Source organism: Fukomys damarensis, unplaced genomic scaffold (assembly GCF_012274545.1).
Source record: "Fukomys damarensis isolate Sample0158 unplaced genomic scaffold, DMR_v1.0_HiC HiC_scaffold_14, whole genome shotgun sequence".
Taxonomy (NCBI): domain Eukaryota; kingdom Metazoa; phylum Chordata; class Mammalia; order Rodentia; family Bathyergidae; genus Fukomys; species Fukomys damarensis.
The window spans coordinates 54,121,224-54,137,236 of NW_022900926.1; the positions used below are offsets into that span (position 1 = coordinate 54,121,224).

Consider the following 16,013-nt stretch of genomic DNA (forward strand, 5'->3'; position numbering starts at 1 on the left):
GGGCGGCCCCGAGCGAGTGCGGGCTCCCGTGCTGCCCCCGGCTGCGTTCTGCAGCTTTCCTTCATCTCTGAATTTGTAAACAACTCATTGAACTCTTAGGAAAGAATTTAGAACCAAGCCCAGTTTTCGTTATGGAATAGTTTAGGTAACTGATAGCAACTGTAGTTTGCTGACGAGGTTGTTTAATGTTTGGATGAAGTGGGAAAACCCAGAACTCCTTTACAGATTTCCCCAAATCTTTGGTTTGTGGCAGTTCAAGGAGCTATTGTAATTTGAGTATCGCTTTCGGATAGGAAGTTTTCAGTCGCTGAAACCACCAAACCTCTTAGAAATAGACACATGATGGGAAAGCTAATAAACGTGTACTACATTGATGAGTTCATCCTTAAGTCTTAATTTTTTATTTTACGATTTTATGATGTTTGTTTTTTTGTTTTGGTACCAGGGATTGAACTCAGTTCCTCGTGCTTGAGAGGCAGGCGCCGAAACCACGGAGCTAAATCACTGGTCCCTTCTTTTACGATTTTTAATATCTGGATTCTTTCAACAGGGGAATGTCATTTATATTTGTCATAGGCAAGTTTAATCTTGTGTTACTCTGTTTTTCCAGATGATATATTCTTCATTCTGTGATCATCACTCAGGTTAAGGGGAAGACAAATGTTTTAATGTTCTTTGGCCCATTATTGCCAATGTCAGTAACTTTTCTCTTTTAGTCTAACAGTTCCATCTCTTATAGCTTTTTCTCTTAGGCTCTGTTCTATTTTCTGCCTCTGAGGGCTTGTTTTTGGATTTGGTTAGGTTTTTTTGTTTACGGAGGGGAAAGGGCCTTTGCTGTTGGATGGAATCCTGGATTTACCGTTAACCAGGTATATAAAGGTTCTGAGCTGTCCTCTGGAGGCCCATCAAACTTAATAAGTCAAAGATAAAGAGTAAAGAGCAGTTTAAGAGTTTGGGTATAACTTACAAAGAAAACTCATTAACTTCTAATTTCGAGTAGCTCTTCTCAGTTTAGTAAGGTTAACTGTTTTACCTAAAAATGGAATTTATGTTGATTCTCTTTACAAGCTAAGACACTTCTAGCTTGTTTCATTGTATTGTAGTTGTTTATACATATTTTTCTTTGCTTTTTGAAACTGTTTGAAGAATTTAAACTTAAATATCAAAGTAAAATGTTTATTCTGTAAAGTTCTCTTTTGTTCAATTAGGTGTTTGGGGACCAGTAAATCTGCCTGATTGAACTGGTGGAATCGAATTAGTAAGTTGTGTAACAGTTGGCCATTTCTAACCATGGTATTAAGACTTGTTTGATGCTCTTCTTAAAGGATTAATGGGTTAAGACTTTTAAAGTAGGTAGTTCAGGCCAGAAGGTTAAGATAATCTATGCAAAATAATCTCACTAATGGGTTAAGACTTTTAAAGTAGGTAGTTCAGGCCAGAAGGTTAAGATAATCTATGCAAAATAGATTCTGCCTGAAGAATTGTTCTGTGACCTGGGGCATGACACTTCACTCTTTCTCAGAATCACCCTTCCTGAAATGATCACTTACCTACCTCACAGGGTTGTTGTGAGGATAACTAAGACCTTTATTGGAAGGTTCCTTACCAATAAAATGCTTATAAATAATTACATACGTATACTAAATAGCATAGCCATGAAGAAGCCTTAAGGAGTAAGTCCTAACAAATTTTGAGAAACTAAGTATGTGATATTCATTTTTTTTTTTAATTTTTGCTGTTAAAAATTGGGGACAGTTTTGAGTTCATTCTTAGCACCAAATTAGTATAACAATGTAAATTAAATTTGTGATTTAGCATTGTATATGTACACAAACTGTATAAGCATAGGACAAAACCTCTCTCCATAGTTTATAGGCTTTGATGTAGATTGTGAATGCATATGCTAGGGAACCTGTTTGATATTTTCCTACTAGGACTTTTTGTGCTTTTGCTCTGATACAGATATTTCTTTCTAGGTAATTGTCTTGGGAACCCCTGCAGAAGAAGATGGTGGTGGCAAAATTGATTTAATTGAAGCAGGTGCTTTTAAAAACCTTGATGTTGTTTTTATGGCCCATCCATCCCAAGAGAATGCTCCTTATCTACAGGATGTAGCTGAACATGAGTAAGTAATCAAGCTGAAGGTAAACTTCTTAGTGGAAAACAGGATGTGTCTTGTATGTCTAAATCAGAGATTTAAACTTTCACATTTATGTATTGCAAAATAAATTGAGTTTGGTACAGTAGCATGTGCCTCTAGTCTGAGCCACTCAGGAGGTAGGAAGATCACTTGAGTTTGTGAGTTCAGACTAACCTGGGCAATATCAGGAGACCCTGTATCTTAAAAAAAAACAAATAGTAAGTTGAAAGATAATGATAGGCTATCTTGACTTACATTAGATGACTTTTGACAAGGCTCTTTTAATTCATATTTATTATGGTGTTCATAAGTGAGCTATCGAAATAATACCTTAAAACATAGGAATGATATAGTTAGCTGGGCATCGTGGCATACATCTATAATCTGAGTACACTGGGAGGCTGAGGCAGGTGGATTGAAAGTGAGCCCCACGTGGCCACTGGTGAGACCCTGTCTCAAGATAAAATGGTTAGGGTTAATAGTTCTATGTGAAAGCTGTGTTCAGTCTCTGGTACTGCCAAAAATAAATAAAACAAAAATTAAAAACAAAAAATATTGATATTCATGTTCTATTTTGAACTCTGAGAATAATATGATTTTTGGAATATATGTGTCCTTTGAAATGAAATTGCTTTTTTGACTGAAAAGATTTGCAAGAAACAGTTGGGAAGAAAACACACATCTCCATTTTATTTATTTCTGTTTGGTCTTAACAAAGAGGATAAATTATGTCCTGAGCCAGAATATAGAACCTGAATACCATTGTGACTATAATCTGATTTTCAGATGTTGTATTAATTTCAAATGTTACTTTTTGTCTTCTGACCTTCAGACAGAATTATCTGAATTTTTGCAAACTTAATGAACCATTACAATGCAGTGTAAAAGAAGACAGGATCTTCTTTTGTGTAATATTTGATCTGCAGAAGGTGATTGAGCAAAGTTGCCTCTCTTGTGGGAATGCTTTCTTTGCATCAGGCACACTGTTACATAATAAAATAATAAACTAACATAAGTAAATTACAATGCTTTTACTATAAGTGATTTGCAAATCAAAATTTTAGCAATCTGAATTAGTTTTGAATAACTGCAATTCTTCTGGGATTTTTTTTTTTTTTTTTGAGACATGTAGTTCAAGCTGGCCTTAAATCCACTACTTAGCCCAGGCTGGCCACAAACTTCCAGTGATCCTCCTGCTTCAGCCTCCTGAGTGCTAGGATTACAGGTGTGTGCCACATGCCTAACTGGATTTTCTTACTTTAGGGATATGGAGAAAGTAATTTCAGATGATTTTTTTCCTAGTGTGACTGTGAAATACTATGGAAAAGCATCTCATGCTGCTGCTTACCCTTGGGAAGGAGTAAATGCCTTAGATGCTGCTGTTCTTGCCTATAACAATCTGTCTGTGTTAAGACAGCAAATGAAACCAACCTGGAGAGTTCATGGTATGAATATCAAATACTTTGTATAATAGATGATGTTTAATATATTTCATTGCAACATAATTATGTAATATTAGATTTAAAAATACACTTGGAAATACTTTAAGTGCTTTATATGAATATTTTAAAAAATTTAACCATATTTTCAGAAAATTATGTGACTACAATGTTTGTATATGGGTAGGAAGACAGGATCATTGTACATAAATTGAAATGGTCATCTTTGGAGTAATACAACAAAAGGTTTTATGTAGGTGGCTACATTCTTTTTGTGGGTATTTAAAGGGTGGAATTGATTTTCCACTGTCTTAATAATTTCAAGGTATTGTCATTTCCTTAATATGTAATGACTGCTGGTTTTATTTAAAACACATGTGCTGTTTAATCCTGAATAAAATCATTTAAAATTATGCTCATTGCCATAATATAAATCCATTAATAAAGTACTATCTCAAAGGTACAAATGTCATTTTTTAGTTTATTTCCTTATGATTTAGGAAACTGTTTTACTTATATATAATTTCTTTAACTGATTTTGCTGTAGGCTAAAGTCAGTCTGTAACTGGACTTTTACCTACTTGTCTTAGTTTCCTTAAAAGGAACAAATAAGGGCTGGAGATTTAGCTCAGTGGCAAGTCGCCTGCCTCCCAAGTGCAAAGTCCTAAGTTCAATAACCAGTATTGGGAGGGGGACAAATAAGATTTTTTTAGAGCAGACATATTTTATTATTAAGTAGGTCATATGGAATTAAATTTTGTATCTCTAGTTAATACTTTGAGTGGGTAAATCTTCATTCTATGTAATTCTAAATAAATGTGGGATTTTGGGGGGCAGATTATAGAATCTAGTGATCTTTTATCTGTATTGGTTTCTTCTTGGTGTAAAAATTATTTTCCCAATCCTAGATGCCATTTAAAATATTCATGGGATTCTTAAAGTATGAGAGTAATTATAAAATCTATATCATTGTTTTTTGGGGGGAGGATTTTATTTTTTCAGTATAGAAGATTTGTTTGGTAGGTTTCTCATTTTTGTTTTTGTGTTGTTGTTGTTGTTTACTTTTTTCATTGGTGGTTTTGGGGGCTGAACCAAGAGCTTTTATGGTTAGTAAACTTCCCAGGCAGCACAAATCTATTACGCTCCAGCCTCACCCTCTCAGAGTGCTGGGATTCTAGGGATATGTAACCATGCCCAGCTTTTTGTTATCCTTTTGAGACATGGTCTCATTGTGTAGTCAGGCTGGCCTTGAACTCACCATCCTCGTGCTATAGCCTCTCAGTACTGAGATTCCAGGTACACCCTCATATTGACTTGGTTGTTTTTTTTAGGTCAAAGTTTATCAAACCATACAACTAATGGTCTCAAGAAAGCTTAAGATAGTACTTTTTTGTAGTTAGGTAATTTCTAACAGTTTCTATATAGTGTAGATTATAATTTTGTTGTTTGTTCTTTTTATAGTGCTGAGGGTCAAACTTGAGGCCTCACACATACTAGGCAAGCTAGTGCTCAGGTACATCATATGCCTTCATCATAATTTCTTCACATTATCTAGATTCCTTAGATTAAAGTACATAATATAGTCAGTTTTTTCCCATTAGCTGTGAATAATCACTACCTGTATAGAAACTTGTACACGATATCAACATCTTCAATTAGTATATCTGTGAAGCTAAGAAATTTATATTATTTTTCTTTATGGATGTATTAAAGCTTAAAATAATGATCACCAAGCTTAATTCCAGTAATTTGGTTCTTTTTATAGGTATAATAAAAAATGGTGGTGTAAAACCCAATATCATTCCCTCTTATTCTGAATTAATCTATTACTTCCGTGCACCCTCAATGAAAGAACTTCAAGTTTTGACCAAAAAGGCAGAAGATTGCTTCAGAGCTGCAGCTTTGGCCACAGGGTGCACAGTAAGAACTTTCAGAGTTAATTATAATCAGGGGTATATATGTGGGTTTAAGCTGTTTCTATGAAGTTAAATTGAAACCCAACTTACCTCTTTTTCATTTGGTGATGGTTTTTGTTGTTTTGGGTGATGGAGATTAAATACAGGGCCTTGTGTTTGCTGCTGATGTCTTGAATATGCAAAATGAGTTAGCTGAATAGTTAACGTGAAAGCCTTTAATTATGTATTTTATTCAGTGTCTGCAATATGAAAACTATAGGTCACCTCACTTATACACTAACTACAATAGTTTAGATACTGCTACACTAGAATCCCTGACTTTTTGCAAGTATATCCTCCCTTATTGGCAGATATGCTTTTAGAATTGCTTTATATACAGTAGTTCCTGAAAAAAAGACTTCATAACAAAACCTACTAAAGCTGTTTTCGGTGTAGTGATATGAAAGTGTATTAGTGATATAAATATGGTTTGCTAGAACGGAAGTTAAAGTATACACAGAAGGTAGTCATGATGTTTTGTTGAGTTGAACAGAAAATATCAGACTATATGATGTCAAGTAGATGAGTTTTAGAATTATACAAAATAAGAATGTTGTACTTAGTTTAGTTGGACAAATAGAATCTTGACCTGTGCCTCTCAGCCTTGCTTATTCTGTAGCCTGTAGAAACATTTACTATCTCTGGACCTCTGTTTTCTTACTTAAAAACATAGGGAGACAATATTATCTTGGGATTCTTGAGAGAGGTTAAACCAGTTGTTGTGAAGACATTAGAGCCTAGCCTTCATATGTATTACTTAGGTTTTTCTGTACTTAACAGTCTAGTGATGTATGGTTTATTAACATAGTAACATTGTCTCAAAGTAGCAGTAATTTCCAGACATTGTATGTCAAGTGTTCTAGGAATGGCACAGACAGTAAATGGCAGGAAGAATCTGAAACAAGAAAGCTGTGTTCTGGGACCATTAAGAAGAAGGTGTCATGGAAGACTGTACATCTGAATTGAACTTTGAAGGATGATAGTACTACTTTCAGATATGTGAAAGAATGAGAGGTCTCAGAGAATGTAGTCAGCAAAGATAAGAATGTAAAAATTTATGGTCAGTATTTTAAATATTTATAAAACTGTCTTAGGTTTTGTTGCTAGGACAAAATACTTGACACCCACAAGTTCAAGGAGGAAAAGTTTATTTCAGCCCGCAGTTTACAGAGTTTAGTCTACTGCTCCAAGGCATAGTGGCAAGGCGGAGGAGAAACAGTCCTTGGCAATAGGCAGGAAGCAGCAACAGCATGAGCAAGCTTCGCTTTGCCTTTCATTCCATCCAGGCTATCAGCCTTTGAGTAGTGCCAGCCACACCCAGGATGGGCCTTCCTATTGTCTGTACCCAGAACTATGCTAAATCAATCAGGGACTAAGTTTGCACTATACAGTCTTAATCTCAGTATCGCACACTAGATCCTGCCAGCTCCAAAAAGCCCCACCTGTGAGTACACGAGGTTTTGGGGGGACATCTAGGGATATGCCATAACAAAATACATGCTGAACTATTATGATTAACTAGTATCTGAAAATGTACAATAGCCTTTGAGTGTAGAGCTTATTGTTGTTAGATTTGAACCTATATTTTAAACATTCTTTTAATAATTTCTAAAATAATTTCTTTAATAATTTTGACTGACTTGTAAGATCTGATTACAAGGTTGGCATTATTTCTACCTTAGTTATCGCCAAATGTGATCTCTGCTATTTTATGATTAGCTTTTGCTAACTTTTGGAATTTAGTTTGAGAGAATAGTGCACATTTTGATTCCATCAAAATGAAGTCTGTTAGTCTATGTAGCTGGGCACACATAAACTGCTTCTGTGTTTTCATACACTTGAATTAATAAATGAGGATCATTTTCAGCTCTTCCTTGTTGTGAGGCTTCTGTATTTCTCGGGTCCCTTTCAGATGAGGCAGTGGTGTCAGTGTCTGTTTGTGTATTGAATGTTAGTAATGCAGAATTTCTTTCTTTTGGAGATGAAACAGAGCAGTGTTCCTCAAAGAATGTGGTTTTTTTGTCCATCTGTATCAAAATTACTTGGGGGTATCAAAATTGAAGTTTCTGGGTTATCCAAACCCTTTTTAGATGATTGAAGTTGGCACATGCTGGTAGTATAGAGCTTGGTGACATTATAAGGTTTGGTGCATAAATAAGATAGGGTTTATGGACTCTTTATAAAAAATAAAAATATATGTAAGAGATTTGAGAGAATATGTATCTGGATGTGAAAGTGCCTGCTCTTAATATTTCTTCCTTTTTGAAACCCAACCCTTGTTTGAAATTACTTATTTGAGTTTTTTTTATTTCAAATTTTGTTTTATAATTTTTATTAGGTAGAAATTAAAAGTGGAGCACATGATTATTACAATGTTCTTCCTAATAAGAGCCTATGGAAAACTTATATGGAAAATGGAAAAAAACTGGGTATAGAATTCATTTCAGAAGATGCGATGTTGAATGGCTCTTCAGGTAATTAAGTTCTTTTATTTACTGAGTTATTTGAGGAAGAGAAATGCCATCTTTGGTCAAATGGCTTTGATTAATGGTTTGGAGGTGAAGAGGTTCTGCTGATGTGTTTTCCCCGCATTAATTTTTTGGCACATTTAAAGCAAACAGTACAGTTTGATGTTTTAAACGGTATTTTCGCAAACTTTATGGTCAGGGGAAAGAAGCCAACATACTTTTCAATGAGTGTAAAATGTCAAATTAACAGATTTGTTTTTAGCAATAGCCAACCCACTTTTTGGTCTACATTTTAAATATTTCTAGTGTTTAAATTCACTTAAAATTTTGAAGTAATATAATAAAATGGGAAATAAATTTTAACTTGTTCTCAGTCATCACAATAAACAAGTTATAAAGTACTTGGTTATCTTAGCAATTTCAGATTCAAGGAGTAACAGATGATTATTAGAATTTAAATAATCATATTTGGGTTTATTTTAGATTTACTTCCTTTTATAATCATATTATTACTATACATTTGCAAGTTAGAGATGTTTCTCCTAAATATAATAAATATTAATGAAGTAGATCCCAAAGGACTTGGTGATAAAAATGGAGTGTCATTGTCATTCACTGAGAGAAGGAATTCAAGAATGGTTTGGGGCCAGGTGGGTTGGTATATAGATTGTTAGCATGTTAAATTTGAGGTGCTTGTATAATTTCTAAGTGGAACTGTTTAATAGCCTTTTTGAGTTTGGAACCCTGAAAGATATCTAGGTTGAAGACTTAGGAGTTGTTAATATATGGGAGGTAGTTAAAGGTATTAATGAGATTGTCTTGAGCTCAGAGAGCTCAGAGATGCCCAAAGTGAAATGTTGGGATCAATAGCATTTAAGATATGGCAAAGAAAGTAGTTTGAGAAGGAGATCGAATAGTTAGAGAAAGCTGGATATTCATGGGAAAGTGAAGTCACAGAAGCCAAAGGAGTAGAGAACTTCTAGACCAGGAATAAATAATGTCAGGTGCTGAAGAGACTGAATAAGGTAAGTGTGGTCCGTGTCTGTTGGACCAGCAATAAGAAATTTATAGATGGTCTGGAAGACAGTTGAAGACCAGGTGAGACCAGATGCAAAATCTCACTTCTCCACCCATTGTATTTATTTGCTGTTGAAACAGTAGAGATAGCAAAGGAAGACTCTTCTTTTTCAAGAAATAGCAAAGAAAGAGCCTTTTCCAAGAAAATTAGCTTTAAAGTAAAATAGAATAGGTGCAAACTTGAGGGAGACTTGGAAAAATTTTTAAAAGAAATATTGACAGAAGTAGTTGAAGGTAAATTTTAGGAAGGAGGGCAGATAAAATCTCACTTCTCCACCCATTGTATTTATTTGCTGTTGAAACAGTAGAGATAGCAAAGGAAGGCTCTTCTTTTTCAAGAAATAGCAAAGAAAGAGTCTTTTCCAAGAAAATTACCTTTAAAGTAAAATAGAATAGGTGCAAACTTGAGGGAGACTTGGAAAAGATTTTTAAAAGAAATATTGACAGAAGTAGTTGAAGGTAAATTTTAGGAAGGAGGGCAGGAGTGGAGAGACATCCTTCCTAGGAAGCTGTTGGTAGTACAAGGTGAATGTTAGATGGTTAGCTGGAGGATTGCTAGAGAATTGCTGTGGAAAGAAGTTGGCCAGGCCCATCAGAGGGGTATATATTGTGCACATGCATTTTCTGAACGGTACTGAGAGCTCAGCTCCGTTCTAAAGACTATGAATTTGTTGTCAAGGCAATTTCTTAGTTCTATGCTTGTACCCTAGCATGTTTCTGCATTCTCGCTATCAGCGGAAGGAGTCATAGTCAGATTCAGCCAAGGTTTGCCTTATATATAATAGACAAAACATTAAAATAAAGGGGCTGTGATTTGAATATGATTTCTAGGCTTTAGGGCCATGCCCACAAGTAAGATGCTAAAATATGCAGTAGGCTTTTGTCCATCTTGTTACTGCTCTACCACCTCATGTATTCCCAGTATATGGAGCCATTATAGAACCTCAAAGCCTGGTCTTGATCTGCCTTTACCACATAACTAGTAACTATGAGAATATGGGCACATTATTTCATATCTATAAACCTCAGCTTCTTCCTGTATAAAATGAGAACTGTTCAAAATATTAATTAATAATATTAATAAATATGAAGCATGTAGAATTATGTTTAGGATGTGCTGATTCCAAATGTTAGCTCCTGTTACATATTTTTGCTTTCATTCCCTTATCACTTATTCCTATGTAGTCTAACTATGCCTGGCAGTTTTTGATTCATAATAAGCAGTCTGTAAATATACATTGAGTGGACACAGGGCTTTGTTTTCACTATGATTTACTGAAAAAAAAGTTAGTCTCAGTCATGTAAAAGGTTAGATGCATGCTGATTTGTTTTGGTTTTTTTTTCAGCTTTAATTGAGTTTATTGGTACATTTTAGGGATACAGTACAGTTACATTCATTGTTGGGATCTTGTACCTCTACATGACAAGTCTTGGTTCTCATTTTTTCCCCTTGTGCCTGCCCTCTGACTTCTTACTTTATTGAGATTCATGATCTGGTTTGTAAGACAGGCATTGACCAATAATCCAATAAATGGAAAACTGACACTGAAAAGTTCTGTACATTAGAAAATTAATACAATACTGTGAGTGTCTCTGCTAGAGGAAATTGGCCTTACTAGGGAGGTGAAGTAAGCCTTCCCCAAGGAAATGGTGTTTAACATGATATCCAAAGGGTAACAAGTAAAGTTGTTAAAGACAAGACATCGTGTGCAAAGTCTGTGGTGGAGCAGAGCATGGAGAGTGTCCAGAGCAGCTGGATGCTAGAGGATAAGTGGGACCTTGTTATGAGATCAGGCTAGAAAGGTGAATGGAGTCAGATCAGGCCATGTAAGACTGAAAAAAAATTAGCAAATAGACCAATTAGGAGACTGTTATATTAGTTCAGGAAGAAGTGATCTAGTGTAGAATGCTTGGAAAAGGAAGACAGGTATTGGTGAAGGTGATGAGAAAAGTGTTATGATTCTGAGCTGTTTGGGAGGTATTGCCAACAGGTGGACAGAGGAAATAGACCTCAATATCATGAATTTCAATACATCCAACAAGAGATACCAGGTTGCCAATTGAATCTTAAAGAAGACTAAGAATTAATTAATTTGATTTGGTGGTCATTGAAGCAATACTCAGTGGACAGAATCTTGAGAAAGAATGAGGTGTAAGAAAAGGAAAGGGCCTAGAATTGAGTCTTGAATAATTAGTACTTCATGGTTAGAGGTGGCTGTCCCAAGAGAGACGGAAGAAGGGCTGTCAGAGTTCACAGATGGGAGGACAACAGTGGAGTGCTACTTGGAGGGCAAGTGAGAGTAGCTGTTGGGCTGGTGAGCAGATCCAGGAGATGTTCTGAGGCCTGTGGGGCAGTGATGGAGGTGGAAGCAAATAAGTGGAGGGGAGGCTGTAAGAGCACGAGTGCACGGACAGCTCTCCACGAAGTTCACTTCTTTAGATCTCTTAACAGGGTAGAAAACTATAGCTGAGTACAGGTTTCTGGTTATAATTTCATCATTCAAAAGTATTTAACCAAATATACATTTTGTACTCTGTGTATTCTAAGGATCTACCGATTTCGGAAATGTTACTTTTGTGGTTCCTGGAATTCATCCATATTTTTACATCGGATCTGACGCCTTGAATCATACTGAACAATACACAGAAGCTGCAGGTAAGTGTCAGACTTGAATGTCTATCTGGTGTGTTCTCTTTTACTGGTAGTAGCTGCTTTTCTTATTTCACTACCTAACATCACCTGAGAAAGTACTATACTGTGTGTGACAGGCAGTTGGAGAGGCAATAGATATTGTGAAATAACTTGAATTAATTTTTAATAACTATGGAGATATTTTAATTCACTTTTTCTATCTTTTAGGATCACAAGAAGCTCAGTTCTATGCTTTACGTGTGGCCAAAGCTCTGGCAATGACTGCACTGGATGTTGTTTTTAAACCAGGGTTGCTGGAGAGAATCAGAGAGGACTTTAGATTGAAACTTCAAGAAGAACAATTTTTAAATACAGTAGAATAAAAGGAAGACTTAGAAGTCATTTATGAATCAAGAAGAAATGATAATTTTTCTTTAATCTTTCTAAAGAAAACACGTTCATTTTTCAATCTTTTTTTTTTTTTGGTTCCGGGGATCAAACCTGGGTCCTTATGCTTGTGAGGCAGGTGGCGGAACCAATAAGATAAATCCCCAGCCCTCATTTTTCAATCTTAAAGACAGGCTTTTTTATGTGGTAAGGACAGGATGAGGAGAAAACACTCATCTAAAAATTAAAATATTTGCAAGTCTATACTTGCTGGAATTGTGATATTTCTGGAGTTGGTATGTGAAACCAGTTCCTAAAAGAAGCTAGATGATACATGATTTATCGCTGATAATATTTTATAAATGTATATGTTGTATATTTGGAAAGGTCCAAGGAATTTCAAACCTTGAATTTTCACCTATGAGTTTTATGGTATGAGCGGGAAACATATTCTCTGAAGTAATTTTAAAGTTCACATTTTAAGTTTAGGCAATGTTTGTTTCAAATATCTGACTACAGTTGCTTTGGTTTAGAAAAATTCTTCATTTGTAATAAAAGTAGCCTTTTAATCAGAAATGCTTGTGGAAACAGCTAGGAACTCAGGTACAAAGAATAAGCTTTGGTTTTACCATTTGAAGGGAAATGAGAATGTTCTTTTTTTACATGTAGTTAACTCAGAAGTGGCACTAAAGTAATTCCTAATGCAGTATATGGTAACATGAAATATTACAGAACAACAAGATTGGACCCTTCCTATAAGGTGTTTGTGTGGTAGCCCAGGACATTCTAGGAGAACTTGAAAGAGGAACACTGGCTGGCACCTGCTTTACTCTGAAATCTTCGGAGTCCCCCACTAGTGTCTTCTTGGAAGCCAGCCTGGCTCACCCAACTCCACAGAGTTCTGAGCCTTCTTAGGCCTCATGCTAGCCCAGTATTTATTAAAACTTACTAGAAGTTTTTCATGGTTCCTCAGAGTGAATTTCTTAAACACTATAAAAGAATGTGAAAAAAATATGTGGGAAAACATATTTTATGCTGTGATTGGAGTAACCAAATCTGCCAATCCCTGACCTTGGACTTGAGCCACCAGAATTGTTGTTTAAGCCATGTGGTCTATGGTACTTTGCTGTGATGGTTTTAGCAGACTAATAAGTCATGATATATGCTGGTTCAAATGGTGGAGTATCCCAAATAAAGCAGGTGAAGGTTCAGATTTTGTGTCATGGAAACCTAGATGACTTGGTGGTCTTTGTTATGAGAAAGAATACAGTAGCAAAAATGTCTGTGGAGAGTTTGGCTGCAATTGTTTCATAAAATAAGAATGGGAAAAGCAATGTTTTAAAAATATTTTTAAACATCAAAAGTTAACATTTAATGATTTCATCCATATTCCTTTAAGTTTACTTTCTTGAGTGTGCCTAAAACACTGTCGATGGAACTTTCACTGGGGGAAATGGAAGATTCTTATAATTCAGACTTATTCAATGAAGATTTTTTTTTTAATTAGAATAAAATATAGCCCTGCAGAAAAAAATTGTCACATTTTTATATAAATTGAATCTTTATTGGTACATTTTATTTATTTATTTTTCTTTTTATTGAGTTTATCAGTACTTTTAAAATATATAGTATAGTTATGTTCACCATTGATATCCTGTACCTTTACATGACATATCTTGGTTCTTAATTTTTCCCCATTCCCTTAGCCTCCCTTCCCTATTTTCAAAGACTCTGTTTCCATTTTTTTCCTTTTATTTTTTTCTCCCCTTTTTATCTTTCGCCTACACCTCCCGTTCACCCAATACCTTTAGACCTTTTCTTCCTATTGCAAAATATCAGTTATACATTGTGACCCTTATTTAAACTTTTAGTTTATCACACCAGAGAAACTATATGGTATTTACACCTGTGTCCTATTAATTTCACTTAAGAGTATATCTTCAATGTGCATCCACTTAGCTATAAATCTGTCTAGTTTCTCATTCTTTATGGCTGAGTAGTATTCCATTTTATATAAAAAAAACAAACATCTTTATGCAGTCTCTACTTTATGGGCAATTGGGCTGTTTCCAAGTTTTAGCTATTACAAACTGTGCTGCTATAAACATGGGTGAGCATACATCACTGTGGTATGATTCTTTTAATTCTAAATAAATTGGATTTTGCTTCTTAATCCATTCTGCCAGTTGATTTCTTTTGATTGGTGAATTGAGCCCATTAACATTGAGGGTTATAACTGATATGTACTGACATCATCATTGTGTTATTATCCTATTGTTGGCTCTTTTTAATTTAACTTACACAAAGAATCAACAACTGGGATCTCATCTTACCAAAAAGCTTCTGCACTGCAAGAGAAACTACCACAGAGCTAAGAGACAATCCACAATGTGGGAAAATGTTTTACCAGCTGTTCATTTTTCAGGTACCTACTTTTGAATTATATTTTGGGGGGGCCTGATATTTTTGAGTTGCCCTTGGTAAGCTGGAAGTCCGTGATTGTGCTTAAGTCTTGTTTGAATGTCTTCCCATTTCTATTTTTGTTGTTGGTACTGTCCTTTATTTAATACCTGGGTTAATACTTTGATCTTCCTGTTAGCTTGTCTTTAGATTGTGAGTCTCTAATGACTCTGAGGCAATCTCTTTTTTCATTATACCACAAAGGACAACTGATTAGATCAATCACATCTTAGCCCAAGTGATACAATCAGCAACAAAAAAGCATCAAGCACATCTTAGAAAATGACAGTTTGTGGTAGTTATTAATCTATCACCTAAACTGTGTGAATTAAATCAAAATTGAGGCTAGAGCTCAGGACAGTGGCCTTTATGACCCCCCTGTGCTTCTGTGGTATGATTCCAATTACCAGCACAGCCAGAAGTCTGGGTGGGGGTGCTGCAGGTGCCTGTGTGGCTCTGCTTCTTACCAGTCTGCTGCTGAGGTTGGGGGCTGAGGCAAGAGCTGCACACTATCTCCAGGCAGTTCCCTGCCATATTATTTTGTGTTGATCAAATTACCTTTAAAATTAAAATGTTCTTGTGTGTATAATTCACTTTATGAAAGTAAGTTTTAAATATGACAAATGCTGTTTAGATATATTCGGTTAGGGTTGATCTACATATTTCATAGATACATAGCATAAAGAGCTCTGTTTTAAAATAATACATTAAATTAGAACCCTCTTTATATCCAATTCCCTTATAGCACTTGCCACTGGGCCAACCTTCTGCCTTGCACAGAAGCTGTCTGGTCCAGATGATGACTGTTTGCTGGTTCGTAGAACATGCTGGTATCCACTGAATATAAATGCAGATGTCCAATGATGTCTTTCCATTTCTTTTGCATTGTGATGTTCTTTTTCTCTTTAAGAAACCATGTGTTTCTCATGAGTAGTCCCAGATTATGCATTTTCTTGAGTCTTGTTAATACAGAAGAAATTAATCTCTTCCCAAGTTTCTCAGTGATGATACCACATCCATTTTGAATGAGGACCTGCTCCAAAGTAGAGATGCATGGAGCAGTGATTATGTGAAGGGAACACAAACACAAGTTTTCTCGCCTAGTTATCTCTATCACAAAACAACAATGAATGCATATATCCCTATCTTCAAAGTTTTCCTACCAGAGAAATTCCGCCAACTCAGAAACTATTGTGCCAATCTGAAGGGCTTTTCTTGTTAAGACACAAAACCTTGTGAACTTCAGCTTGTGAATGAATATTATTGCCTTTTGTTAAACATGAAGAGATGCATAAAAATAGGTAATAGACTATAAACTGAAGCACGAGTTTCTGCAAGAGGGGATTTAGTGCATGTAGGTTCCACGCACATGAACTTTAGGTGCTTCCCAATTCCAAGTAGTTCAAAGAATATAATGACACTCATGAAGGAAATCACTCATGTGAGTAAGCATAT

The 16,013-nt window shown here is 35.5% G+C and overlaps 1 protein-coding gene across 1 annotated transcript in view; it reads left to right on the forward strand.

Annotated features, from left to right (window-relative positions):
• The window catches only part of Pm20d2 (peptidase M20 domain containing 2), a 13,975-nt gene extending 1,777 nt beyond the window's left edge, over positions 1-12,198 (forward strand). Inside the window, exons 2-8 of the mRNA XM_033763175.1 lie at positions 1,523-1,568; positions 1,977-2,125; positions 3,443-3,585; positions 5,345-5,499; positions 7,873-8,008; positions 11,628-11,735; positions 11,940-12,198. Of these exons, the coding sequence (XP_033619066.1) occupies positions 1,523-1,568; positions 1,977-2,125; positions 3,443-3,585; positions 5,345-5,499; positions 7,873-8,008; positions 11,628-11,735; positions 11,940-12,094 (892 nt within the window). The 3' untranslated portion in view covers positions 12,095-12,198. The remainder of the gene's footprint in view (positions 1-1,522; positions 1,569-1,976; positions 2,126-3,442; positions 3,586-5,344; positions 5,500-7,872; positions 8,009-11,627; positions 11,736-11,939) is intronic.
• The last annotated feature ends 3,815 nt before the right edge of the window (positions 12,199-16,013 follow it).